Below are 14,090 nucleotides of genomic sequence, written 5' to 3' on the forward strand. Positions count from 1 at the left end.
AAGGATTTAGGGATTCTCATTTCTCCTTATTATAAGTGGCTTGCTAATGTTCTTTGATGTTAATTTTTCATGATATTTACACAGAACTGTAAGTTGAAACTGTCCACAAGCTTTTGTGACCTGCACTCTCTATTTAATGTCCTTATTAAAATAAACATCCCTTGAGGGCAGGGGTCTTGTCTTTCATAGCACTACTGATGCCCAGCACCTAGCCCTGGGCCTGGAATATGATAGAAAATATTCAAAATCACACTCAAGCCCTAGCCAGTTTGGTTCAGTGGATAGAGTGTTGGCCTGCAGACCAAACAGACCCGGGTTCGATTCTTGTCAAGGGTATGTACCTCGGTTGCAGGCTCGGGCCCTGGTCAGGGCTCATGCAGGAGGCAACCAATTAATGTGTTTCTCTCACATTGATGTTTCTCTGTTTTTACCTCTCTCTTTCACTCTCCCTAAAAATCAGTGGAAAAATATCCTCAGGTGAGGATTAAAAAAAAAATGCTCAAAACCACGAGTTCTTTATTCCCCTTTTCCTGCACTCATTCAACCAATCATACTTCCTGTTGGTTATTTATTCATAATGTTACATCTTCCATTCTGTCTTCTCCATTCGCTCAGCCACCATCTTGCATTTAGACCACTGAAATTGTTACCTACCCACTATTTCCAGCTTGTTTCCTCTTTTACATCTAGCTAGTTCTTTTCTCCAAACTATCTTCTACAAAGCTGCCAGAATATTGTATTAAAGCTCTTCTTTCCACAAGTCACCATTCTCTCTCAAAAAATAAAAAGACACAAAAAAACAAAAAACACATTCAACAACTCTACTGAGAGCATCCAGATCCGGTAGCCTGGCTGGCACCTGACATGTTCACACGCCTCACCCATGGGCTTCCTCCCCGAAACCCTTCACTCCAGCCAAAGCGGTTTGCTTGCCATGTCCTCCTGAGCCCGGGACTCAAGGTCCAGTGTCTCTCAAAACTTTTTACCAAAGTCTCCCTCAACCACAGCAGAGGGTGACTACAGAACATAGGGAAAGATGTTGCTTTCAAGTCTTGTGTTTTATGTTAAGAACTCATATGGATTTTGCATTTCTATCACATTAAGTATACGCATGTTTGCCTTAATATAAAAACATTTTAGATTATAGCCATCTGTAAAACTGAATGAGTCCAACCTCCAGGGTCCAAGAAGAGGTGTGGTTAAGTGGTTTCTGGGTCCTATAGCTCACCAAGGAGCACCATTTCCCCCACTATCACAATCATACAGTCTGTTCTCCTAGGCCCCAGTGAGGTCCCTCCTCCCTACCCTTGACTATTTTGGGCAGCAGCCACTGCCTCCTCTGAGACCCCATGGTCTCTACTGCTATTCCTGCCCACTGTAGCGTAAACTATTGACTATCTGTTCATAAACAATTCTGTTCCCCCAAATAAAATGTAGTCCCCTTGAGACCAAGACCCTCTATTACACCAGGCTTACCTCTGGGTGTAGCAGCTTTGATCTCTGCGCACAAGCAGCAGTGTATTCTGTATTCTTCACATACTTTAAAGTGCCTCTTCAACGTTTTCATTTTATTGATTTTTTTTCTTTCTTCTCTTTTCTCCTCTTATTTCCTGACCCCTCAATGACACTTCCTTCACCTTTCCTCTTTTCTTGGGTCTGACTGAACCAAACACCGAGTTAGCTCTCAATGACAGGAGTTTTTCTGCTATGCTTTAGAATGCTTCCAAATGAACAATAAAAAGAGTGATAAGCCCTAGCTGGTTTAGCTCAGTGGATGGAGTGGTGCCCTGTGGACTGAAGGGTCCTGGGTTAGATTCTGATCAAGGGCATGTACCTCAGTTGCAGGCTCTGGCCCTGGCCCTGGTCAGGGTATGTGCAGGAGGCAACCAGTCACTGTGTCTCTCTCACATTAATGTTTCTCTCTTTGTCTCTCCCCCGCCCTTCCACTCTCTCTAAAAAATCAATGGAAAAATATTCTCCTGTGAGGATTAACAAACAAACAAAAAAGAGTGATAAGAGGTATAAGTAGTGGCTTATTTATTTACTTATATGTTTTACCATTTATGAAGATCAGGCCCTGGGCTCAGATTTTATTTTACTTGTTCCATGATAACCAGTTGAGAATCCCTCACTGAGGTAAAGTCGAACATTCTAGAAGAGTACATAAGCACCTCTCAGCTTCTTGGCAACTCACTTCCTTTCTCTGTCTGGTCTCTCTCATTTAATTTCTCAATTATAGCCTCAATACGTTGGAAGAATGAAGGCAGGAAACTCAGGAAAGGAAGGGCTTTGAAACAAGGGTTGCAATGAGATGAGGCTCAGGCATTAGCTAAGCTTTCTGTGGTCACCATTAATTCAGGTGATTGAAGGGGGAAGGATTCACTGAATCACAAAATGTTATTGTGGTTTTTCCTTCTCAGTAGGTAGGAACTGCGTGCACACACACACACACACACACACACAGCCTTCCCTCAGACCCCCCTCTTTTATCCAGCCTCATGGGGTCAATCATATCAGCTAGCACTCTTTATATGTCACTGGCCAGTGCATTGATAAGTTGAAATATAATTGAGGTGAGGGAGGAAGTTATGCACCCAGAGAGGGTGGCCTCCTGGCTCCAGGTGAGAATAGACATTTCCTGACAGTGCTGTGGCCACGTGCTGGTTGCCATTGAGGACCTGAATGTGTATGCACATGGAACTAAAAGGTCGTGCACCAAATCTTCATTCTTTTGCCGTCTTGTTAATTAGCTGAGCAGTTGTTTATTAACTTGAATTCTGATAAAGTTTATATTTAATTATGTTTATGTGGTGTTTCCAGTCTACTAAACAGCAAGTCCATTTTTGTAGCAACTTCAGTGATTAAGGCCAAATTCCATTAAAAATTGTTTCCCAAAATGATTGAAACAGAAACAGAATTGTTGCTTTTCTGTGGGTAGATCTTCTGATTTTCTTGAAGCCTGCACTGACTTCTTTGAGGCAAGGGGGAGCGTGCTGGTTTGCAGGGCTATGGCAAATTTTATGCAGGTGCTCCTTACAGACGATCTGCACTGTCTACCAGCAGAGCATTAAGAGCTTAAGCAAGGATCGTAGGAAAGAAAGAGGATAAACTTCTTCTGGGACTCAGGGCTATTGGGGTGCTGAGCCAGATTTTTAATTTGGAGAGCAATTCCGCAGAAATGAACAGAAACTGCTACCTAAACATTTTAATAAGAATTCGCCCCTGAGCCAACGTTCAGTCGAGTGCACTGCTTTCCAGTGATTTCATTTATACAACCGTTCCACAAACTGCCTCTCTCCACATTCAGATAACCTTTGCCTCTAGGGTACCATAAAAATGATATTTTAATAATGTGCCACTTTTGTGATCAGAAATACTTAATGAAACACCCTCATGATCATGGTAACAAGCTTTGAAGAACTATTTTCCAGATTCAGACAAAACCAGTTGGTGTCCTATGGCAATTTTTATTGGCACATTTTTTAGTATTGTCTGTGAGAAGTCATACCTAAGGTAAGGGCCAGTGTTTCTTTTCAGCCTTGAGAACTTGCTGGGCCCCACAGAACTAGGTCAGTTGTCCTACAGAAATATAACACAAGCCGCACCTGTAATTTAAAATGTTCTAGTAGCCACTACTAAGAAAATTATAAAGAAAGAGGTGAAATTAATTCTAATAATACATTTTATTTAACACAATAGAGCCACAAGATTATTATTTCAATGGTAATTCATATAAAACCATTATTGAAATATTTTACTTTTTCACATTGTCTTCAAAATTTGGTGTGCATTTCACATTTGCAGCACACTCAAGTCAGAGCAGCCTCATTTCAGTGGCTCCGTAGCCACATGTGGCTGGTATTGGTGGTACAGCTCTCAAGCTAAGAGCTTCTGAAAGCGTGATCTGCCACCAGCTACATCAGGAAAAGCCTGAGAATCTTAAGAACATGAATTCCTGAGCCCTATCCCTGACCTACCAATCATCTCTCTGGGGGTGGCGCTAAAGGCTTGCATTTTTAACAAGTTCCCCAGCTGGAGCGTTGTGCACTGAAATTTGAGAACTTCTCTTAGGCGATTGGTCCCAGATTTGCTCTTAGCCCTTTAGCCATCACCACCTCCTATCCCCCGACCCCACAGGGTCACACACAACAGACGACACCATCCCACAATCCTGTCTGTTCTGTCCTTAGCTCATCAGGTATGTCTTGAGCACTGATCCAAGAACTGAACTGTTCTTGGCCCTGGGATGGGGGTAAACAACATAGGCAAAGTCTGCCCTTTTGAAACTCCTGTTCCAGTGGAGGAGACAGGCAATAAATGAATAAAGGGGTAAGTCAGTGATCTAATGTCAGGTGGTGATAAGTACACAGAAGAGAAGGAAGGAAGGGTAGGAGATGGGGGTGGGGCCAAGGAAGGACTGGGCTTCTATGCAGATGTGGTGCGGTGGTCCTGGAGGGCTCCATGAGCAGGTGACCATTGGCAGACACTGAATAAAGGAAGGTAGGAGCACCAAGCCGTCTGTGTGCAGGCCAGTGTGGGTGGAGCTGAGCAAGCAGAGGGAGTGAACAAGGGACGGTGTGCAGAGAGGCCACAGGTACCAACCATTGCCCAGGCCCCACACAGCACGTCAAGGATATACCTTTGTCCTAAGAGCAATGAAATTCCCTCGCAGATTTTCAGCAAGGGCATGCGATATAGAGCTGAGGGAAGTGGCCATTGAAGCTTCCCGGAGAGAGATTGGCATTGACTCAGACAGCAGGGACAGCATGGGGATGGTGAGGAGTGGCCAGCCATGGGATGTACCTTAAAGTAGAGCTGACGGAACTCACTGTAATGATTGACATGGGGTGGGAAGGAAGAGCAACTGAGTGATGGTGGGACATGTCCTGAACTGGAGAAAGCGTGGGGTGGAGGAGAGCGGAATAGAAAAAAACAGCTGCACAGATTCCCTCTTCACAGCCAGGGAGGTTCTCAGCATGAAAAGAATCCTATTTTAGTCAAAATAGAAGGGGAAGGAGGAGTGCACCTATTAAAAAAAGTAATATATATAATTGATTTCAGAGAGGAAGGGAAAGGGAGAGAGAGATAGAAACATCAATGATGAGAGAGAATCATTGATTGGCTGCCTCATGCACGGCCCCTATAGGGAATCGAGACTGCAAACCGGGCATGTGCCCTGACCAGAAATGAACTGTGACCTCCTGGTTCATGGGTCGATGCTCAACCACTGAGCCACACCAGCCAGGCTTACTTATGTTATGTCTCAGCTTCATCTGTTCTGTTAAGGAGGTTAAGGAGCTTCCCTGTCCTCAGGAGTTGGAAGGGACCCCGGCCTCCTGCCTCATAGAATTCTCCCCAAGGTGTTCACACGTACAAATTCGCACACTGGGCATGCAGACACACACACACTCACACATTCTAGCCTGCTTTTGCCCAGAGCACCCGCAACGTCATCGTCTACACAGCTCCCTCTGGCTCCCGAAGGCAAGAGAGGCAGTCAGAGTCCTAAACTGACTCACACCTTGCGTGATCTCCTCCCTGTGAGTGTGATCACACTGGTGCATGATAAAGTCAAAGAGAAAGAACTTTGCAACTGTAACTAAGGTTTCCAACCAGTTGACTTCAAGTTAATCAAAGGGGATCTTGCCTTGGGTGGGCTTGACCTAATCAGGTAAGCCCCAAAAAAGTGGGTCTACATGTTAGAAATGAAAAAAAAAAAAAATACGATACTCTCCTGTTGGCCTTAAAGAAGAAAACCACCATGTTGTGGAGAAGGCCATGAGTCAGAGAAGGGGCTCCAGGAACTGGGGGCCTCAGTCCTACAACTGCAAAGCACTGAGCCAACAATCAGTGAGCCTGGAAGAGAACCCAAAGCCTTGGCAGAGATCACAGCTCAGAGTGACACCTTGATTACAGCCTGGTAAGACCTGAGCAGAGGACCCAGCTCACCCTGAGGACACCTGACCCATGGAAACTGTGAGATGGTAAATGTATGTGTTTTTAAGCCACTATGTTTGTGGGAATTTGTTCTGCAGCAATAGAAAACTAATACAATAAGATAACAATAAAAATACAGCAATAATAGATAATAGTAATATTCAGTATTTACTATGTGCTCACCATTTTTATTTGTTTTATATTACTATCTTTCACAACAAGTCTCTCTAAATTTGGCACTATTATTATCCCAGTCTAACACATAAGAAAACTGAGGCTTAGGAAAAAGTCACAGAACTGAGGAGGTGACAGATTCAGTCCAGGCCCAGAGCTCTGAAGACAGAGAATTTGACCACTTCAGTACGGCCTCCCATCAGAGGAGGAGCCCCTCCTGCACCTGAGACTCTTTTCTGTGCAGCCGGAAGCCTGCTCCAGCCACATCTTAACCCCTCTTGCCCTCAGTTACACATGCTCCATTCAGGCCACCATCCACAGAGCCTCTGAATGGGCCATCTCATCATTTCCTCTCCCTGCACTGCAAGGTCCCATGGCCATTTTGCACAGTGTGGCTTCTAGGAGCTAAGGTTTCCCCAGGATCCACTGGGAATATTCTGGCCTAGTCCACTCTTAGGGAGACAACTCATATTGGTTTTCCCAGGACTGCCTCAGTTTTAAAACTGAAAGCCCAGCCTCCCAGGAGCTCCTCAGCCCCAGGCAAGCTGCGACAATCAATCACCCTGCAAACCAGGCCCAGGCTGAGGTGGGCCTAGGGGCCAAGTCGCCCTTGAAGCTGGCCATGATTTTTCCTGTCACCAAGAACAGAAATGCCCAGCTAGGGTATTCGAGTCCTGCTCTCAACAGGGAGCTACTAGTAAGAGCAGAAGCCACTCTACAAAAGCAATGGCACTAAGAAGCTCCTGCTGGATAGGTTCGGCAGGGAAAGCCCAGGCAGGCTTTAGCCAGCACCATCAGACAGGCCAGACTGTCCGCCTGGGAGCTTTTCCCAAGTCCAGAGGTCTGCTCCCTTGAGCATCTCACATGAGGCACATTGACCCGGACACCACACAGGCCAGACTCCTTGTCTTCTGCTCCACTCCCCAACCAGGCAACTCAGGGGAAGTTGAGGGAGGTTTGACCTCTAGACTTGCCTCTTCCTGCCTAAGATGGGGACCCTTAAAGACTCAGCTGGGATTGAAGGGCACTCACCTCTTGCTGGTCACCTCAACTGAGAGCTCAGCCCTGATGAGTTGACTCCCCTGTAGGGGCTAGCTTCTCTCTGTGGGGTGTCCTGGACTCCTGACCACACCCAGCCATCTTCCAAATTGTGCTCTTTGTGCCAAAGGACACCATGTGTGATGATGGTTGGACCACCATGAGTCTATCCACAATATGGGAAATGACTCAACACATATTTTATTAAATACTGCCAGCCAGCAGTCTGTGAGCTCAATCATTCATTTATTCACTTATTCAACACTATGTGGGGGCACCTGTGATGGACCTGGTCTTATCATAGGTGTTGACACTAAGTTACAGCACATTTCAAACTAAATAATATGAGTGCAACCTAGTCCTCATGGGGCCGAGAGGTGGGGAGCGGGGTGCACAGTCAACAAATGATTCTTCAAGTAGTCTGTTTGTCTGTAGGACGAATAATGCATTTTCTTTTCTTTCCTTTTTTTGTTATTTTTGTTTTTGTTTTTGTTTTGGCATTTCTCCACAATTTATCTCATTAAAATATTTTTTCAAAACACACATCTTAATCTCATAAAACTCACACCTACAGTCCCCTACAATAGAACACTTTACAGGATGTTTTGTTTGAGTTCCCGGATAGTTTGAGTCATTGGTACCTGCTATGGGCCCATCCTGAGCACAGCACAGGAAAAGAACAACAGGATATTGGGGATATTCAAGAGCTGATGATTTAGTGGGGCAGAGTGGCACTTCCTAAGAAATATCTTGAGATGTGCACAGGGTGCTGTGGGAGGTCAGAGGGCAACATAGACCAACCTGGAGTTAGGGAAGGCTTCTTAGGAAAGGCAAGGCTTCAGTTGTGTATCTTCCGTTTCTTTGTTTAATGGGATTTTCTCATTAAGAGATAATCACAGTTGACATTTTGGTGGATACCCTTCCAGGTGTGTGCGTGCGTGCGTGCGTGCGTGCGTGTGTGTTTGTGTATAATGTATGTCTTATTATCATCATTTAGGTTGAGTAAAACAAACTAGTTATTCAACTTTAGCAACAGACACACACAAAATTCAAACGCCAGCTTCAAACATGTCTCTACATTTTATTTTAGGAAAACACAAATCCGGTCCCAAAACATCTTCAGAAAGCAGGACAAGTCAAGTAACAAAGAGAGTGGGTCTGGGTGACAAATCCTGGATACTGCCATTTTCCAGGGGTGAAGCTGATGCAGGATTATTTTCTTCCAGGAAAGCAAGGTGAACTCAAGCTGTGAAGCCCAGATGGTCATTAGATTTATTTCCTATCTAAGAGGGGCTGCATCTCTCAAGGGCTGAGTGATGATGACTTCTAGGTATTGATCAGATGAGAGCACCAACCCTGTATTCAGCAGAGAGTTAGGGAATCAGAAGCAGAGGGGAGATGGTGGTGGTGATCGTCTTTATGTAGTTTTCGAAGTCGCTTCCGAAAAATAGGATGAGGTAATAGTTGAGTATGCCAGCAATGGACATGAGAAACAGGAACAGTATGATACGCTTCCCAAAAATGTAGCCAGGTGTGCTGGAAAAGAAGAGAGAAACCTGTAAAAGCTACACAAATGACACCCGTTTCTCTCTCTCTCTTTCTCTCTCTCTCTCTCTCTCTCTCTCTCTCACACACACACACACACACACACACACACTATCACTTTGAAATACATGGGGTTTAAATTATAGCTCCTTTCACTCAAGAATGCTCCATTTACTTCATATGAAGGATGGCAGTCTCTTTAGCTATTATTACTCATTGAACATATTTCAAAACCCAGCCAAAGAGCCCAGACCTCAGACCCCTCATCGATAAGGCTCAGCAACAGCTGCTCTTTGTGCTCCTGGTTTCCTCTGACCTCTAGTCCTCAACAGCGTGAAAGTAGCAGGTTTTGCTGGTCATTGGGCATTCTGACTGGGGGTTAGGAATCCCATCGACTCATCCAGACCCTCTCTATGCTGCTCCTCTCCAGGAGCGCCTATAAGAGCGTTGGGGCAGCTGTGTATAATGCAAGCCTTGAAGGGCCTCCAGGAGAGAAGTGATGGTTTAAATGAGCTAACAAGGCTGGTGAAATCTAAAAGGTCTTTGGCATCTGAGACTTCCATCTGCCTGGGAATAACTCATGTTCACTCTAAAGAGAGCTGGGCGCCCAGCAGTGAAAGATGGGTGTTTAAAGTGAATGGAGGGAGAGAGGCTTTTTATACTAGTACATTCATACTCTTCTATCAACGGCTGTAATCATGAGCTGTTGGAGCATATCGTCGGCTGGGGTCAAGAGGCTTTTCCCCAGGGATATGTGACCACCTAATTGTTCACAGCAGCCACCTTGGCTTCCTCCCTCTATCTGCGGAATTTTGTAATCTCTGTGGCTGGGTCCATCTGTGTGGCATTAGCAAAGTCCAGCCAAATGGCTCATTATGGCTGTTAGGATGGACCCTGGTGAGGGAGCCTTTGACAACCAGGACTCCTCAACAAGAACAGCTAGCCCAGCTGAACATGTGAGTTAATACCGCTGAGTCTGATTCTTGATATAATCAGAGAGCAAAATTTGGTGTCCACAAGTTTGTTAGAAATTTTATCTTTTTGAAAGGGACCCCAAAGATTCACAATGTAACCCATAATTTTCCCATGTCAAGAGTTTGAAAACCACTCAATAATTGAGTATCAGCTTTCCTACTATTCAAAGTGTGATCCTTCCTTGGACCAACAGCATGGAGCTAGTTAGAAATTCATCATTCCAGGCCCCTCCCGGGACTACAGATCAGAATCTGCATTTTGACAAGCTTTCTCAGTGACTCCTGGGCACATTCACATTTGAGAAGTGCTGCTGAGGCACCCTGCTCCTTGGCCAGCTGTGCTCGTCTCTCCTTGACTTTTTGGTTCACAGTCATGCTCATGAAATGAGAAGTTCTATCTCCGTATTGGGGAGGGGGGTCCCAAAAGAGAGGGTTATGGGCTAAATTGTGTCCCACTCAAATTCATAAATTGAAATACTAAGTCCCATATTTCAGAATAATGCTGTATTTAGAAATAGGGTCTTTAAAGACTCAATCTGACAGAGGGATGACCATGAGTGAAGACACAGGGAGAAGGTGACCATCTGCACAACAAGGAAAGAGGCTCAGAAGGAGGCAATGTCCAGAACTGGGAGATGCTAAATTTCTGTTGTTTGAACCACCTAGTCTGTAGCACTTTGTTGTGGTGGCCCTAGCAGATGAATATCGAGTTACCTGCTAATGCTAGTGAGGAAGAAAAAAGAATGTCAAGGAGTCTATTTTTCAGACAGAGAACAGAGGGTGCAGAAGCATTAAATTGTGAAAAGTCAAATATTGTGGTGGTTCTGATTTACCAGATGAATGAGGCCACCATATGCTCATTACAAAAAAAGGCGGGGGGATTTGTGAAGTTGTTCAGAACACACTCAAGATAAGTCTGTAGTGAGGAATAAAATGATGATGCCTCCTAATGGAATAGTGGTCTTCTTAAATGTGGGCAGGATTTTGCAAAGGTCTCAAGGCATACCTCCCCCAAAGGAGCTATGTCGTCTTCTCAGGCAGTGCAGAGAACTTAGCAAACACCTACCATGTGCAGAGCCAACATGGATGGACTTAGAGGGTATTATGCTAAGTGAATAAGTCAGACAGAAAAAGACAAATACCAGATGATTTCACTTATATGGGGAATCTAAGAAAACAAAACAAATGAACAACCAAAACAGAAATAGACTCATAGATACAGAGAACAAACTGTCAGATGGGAAGAGGATCAGGGAGTAAAAAAAGGTGAAGGGATTAAAAAGTACAAATTAGCTGTTACAAAATAATCATGGGGATGTAAAGTACAGCATAGGGAATATAGCCAATAATATTGTAAGAACTATGTATGGTGCCAGGTGGGTACTAGACTTATTGGGGGATCATTCTTAAGTTATATAAATGTCTAACCATTATGTTGAGAAAAATTAATATAACATTAAATGTCAACCATAATTGAAATTGTTTTTAAATAATAAAAATTAAGGTTAGGATTACATAGTTCTCTCTAAATTGGGGTGGGGAAGGTCAGAATGAAATCATTAAGCATCTGTAGAAACCAGGAGTTTTATACCTGTGATTTCATTTAACTCTCAGAACCACTCCATGAGGTATGATTAGCTTATTTTCCAGCTGGGGAAAAGGAGGACAGACAAGTTGAACAATTTGTCTAAGGTCACACAGCCAGAAAGAGGCAGAGTGGGAATTCAAGCCTGTCGGTGTGAGGCCAGAGTCTTCCTCTTTCTGCCACATTGACTTCCTGAGGACTCCTTCAGATTCTGGAGGCTAGGATTTGGTTATTAGTTTTGAAACAAATATGCCCACACACACACATAGCATAAAATCTACAGGAAGACATAAAAGAGGCATTGTACCAAACAATTCCTATCTCAAATATACCTAAAACTTCCAAGAAATGGAGGTGTGGTGGAAGAAAGGCAAACCCAGGCATTTGGAGACCCAAGTTCCATCCCCAGCTCTCTGCAGTGTGGCCTTGGGCAACTCACCACCCCTCTCCTACCTCACACAAAAATGTACACCAAATATGGATAGAGAAAGAAAATGTTATGGTCCCTCTGGCTTTAAAATTCTGTTCTTTTCAATAAGGAAATATCACTTTAAACCTAGTAACTTCTAAAGTGAAAAAATGGTAAGATCAATGAGAGCAGGATACTGTCGGGTAAGGAAAGGAGGAGGAGGAGGAAGAGGAGGAGGAGGAGGAGGAGGAGGAGAGAAGAAGAAGAAGAAGAAGAAGAAGAAGAAGAAGAAGAAGAAGAAGAAGAAGAAGAAGAAGAAGAGGAAGAAAAGGGGAAGGGGAAGGAGAAGGAGAAGGAGAAGGAGAAGGAGAAGGAGAAGGAGAAGAAGGAGAAGGAGAAGGAGAAGGAGGAGAAGGAGAAGGAGAAGGAGAAGGAGAAGGAGAAGGAGAAGGAGAAGGAGAAGGAGAAGGAGAAGGAGAAGGAGAAGGAGAAGGAGGAGAAGGAGAAGGAGAAGGAGAAGGAACTTTGAAGGAGGATGTACACTAAGGAATGTCTTCCCTACCCACTGGAACTTCTGAAGGGAACGGGCCGAAGTAACTTCTGGAGAAAAGCAAAGATGATCTAGAGCCCAAGGAGAAATTTCTGGGGAAGGAACTCACTGAGCAGGACCTTCCTCTGTGGGTACGGTCAAGGACTAAAGCAGACCCTAAAAGCATTAGGGCATTAAGGTGTCTTGCAGAGACTAAGTGTGACACAGACCAGATACAGAGGCAGATAAACAAAAGAGGGGGGTCCCTGATGTACGAGGGCTTTAGCAAGTAGTTTCTAGAAGGCAGAATTGAAAATTTCTTTGGACCTAGCCACAGACCGCTCAGGCTTGCATCTACTTCAGGCTACATTTTGGTCTAGATTAGGATTGAACATCTCATCCAGTATACAGTGTATCATTTCTATCAAAGACTGTGTGTTAAGAAGCACTATGAGGACACATTTGGTCTCTGCAGGAAAGAACACCGTGACTGGTAAGTAATGTCTGCAAACACAGATCATGAGGAAAGGAGCTGGTGGAATCTTCTTATAACCATGTAATGGGAGAGACCAGGGAGGGATTTAAAGTTCTGGTCATTAAACTTCTGGTCAAGATGGCAGGGCAGTTAAATGCAGTACCCACCCCCTCCCACAACATCAAAATTACAACTAAACTACAAAACAACCATCATTAGGAACCACCTAAAATCTGGCTGAATGAAAGTCCTACAACTAGGGAATTTAAAAAGAAGCCACAGGGAGACTGGTAGGAGGGGCAGAATCATGGAACAAGCTGGCCCCACACCCTTGTGCAGTGAATAAAAATTGGGAGGGTCCTGGCTCGTGAGAGTCAGCCCATCCACTGAAGAGTCATGGATTCAATTTCCAGTCAAGGGCACATACCTAGGTTGCAGGTTTGATCCTAGCCTGGTCCGCGTGAGTGGGGGAGGCAACAAATAAATCTATCTCTATCTCTATCTCTATCTCTATCTCTATCTCTATCTCTATCTCTATCTCTATCTCTATCTCTTTTTTCCCTCCCTTCCTCCCTTCCACTCTCTCTAAAAATTAATGGAAAAAATATCCTCTGGTGAGGATTAACAAAAAAATTTAAAATGGTATAGATAATCAACATCATTAAAATGTCCATACTACCCAAAGCAATTTATAGATTCAATGCACTCCCCATTAAAATACCAACAGCATATTTCAAAGACCTAGAACAAACTCTCCAAAAATTCATCTTGAATAAAAACAGACCCCAAATAGCCACAGCAATCCTGAGAAAGAAGAACAAAGTTGGAGGGATCACAATACCAGATATCAAGCTATATTACAAAGCCACTGTTCTCAAAACTGCTGATACTGGCACAAGAACAGACATATAGACCAATGGAACAGAACAGGGAACCCAGAAATCAACCCAAGCCATTATGCTCAATTAATACTTGACAAAGGAGGAAAGAGTGTGCAATGGAGTCAAGACAGTCTCTTCAATAAATGGTGCTGAAAAATTTGGTCAGATACATGCAAAAAAATGAAACTAGATCACCAAATTACACCATACACAAAAACAAACTCAAAATGGCTAAAGGACTTAAATATAAGATGGGAAACCATAAAAATCTTAGATGACTCCTTAGGCAGCAAAATATCAGACATATGTTGTAGCAATATTTTTACTGATACAGCTTCTAGGGCAATGGAGACTACGGAGAAAATAAACAAATGGGACTTGAGACTACATAAAAATAAAAAGTTTCTGCACAGCAAGAGAAACTATCAACAAAACAACAAGAAAGCCCACTGCATGGGAGAACATATTTGTCAATGCTATTTCAGATAAGGGTTTAATCTCCAAAATTTACAGAGAACTCATACAACTTAACAAAAGAAAGAT

The 14,090-nt window shown here is 43.8% G+C and overlaps 1 protein-coding gene across 1 annotated transcript in view; it reads right to left on the minus strand.

The window, feature by feature from the left end:
* Nucleotides 1-8,205: 8,205 nt before the first annotated feature.
* Nucleotides 8,206-14,090, minus strand: part of ALOX5AP (arachidonate 5-lipoxygenase activating protein) — a 30,573-nt gene continuing 24,688 nt past the window's right edge. Inside the window, exon 5 of the mRNA XM_070407541.1 lies at nt 8,206-8,685. Coding sequence (XP_070263642.1) covers nt 8,523-8,685 — 163 coding nt within the window. The 3' untranslated portion in view covers nt 8,206-8,522. The remainder of the gene's footprint in view (nt 8,686-14,090) is intronic.

The sequence above is a fragment of the Myotis yumanensis genome, unplaced genomic scaffold, assembly GCF_028538775.1.
Source record: "Myotis yumanensis isolate MYYU_CA2020_CCGP unplaced genomic scaffold, mMyoYum1.0.hap1 SCAF_3, whole genome shotgun sequence".
Taxonomy (NCBI): Eukaryota; Metazoa; Chordata; class Mammalia; order Chiroptera; family Vespertilionidae; genus Myotis; species Myotis yumanensis.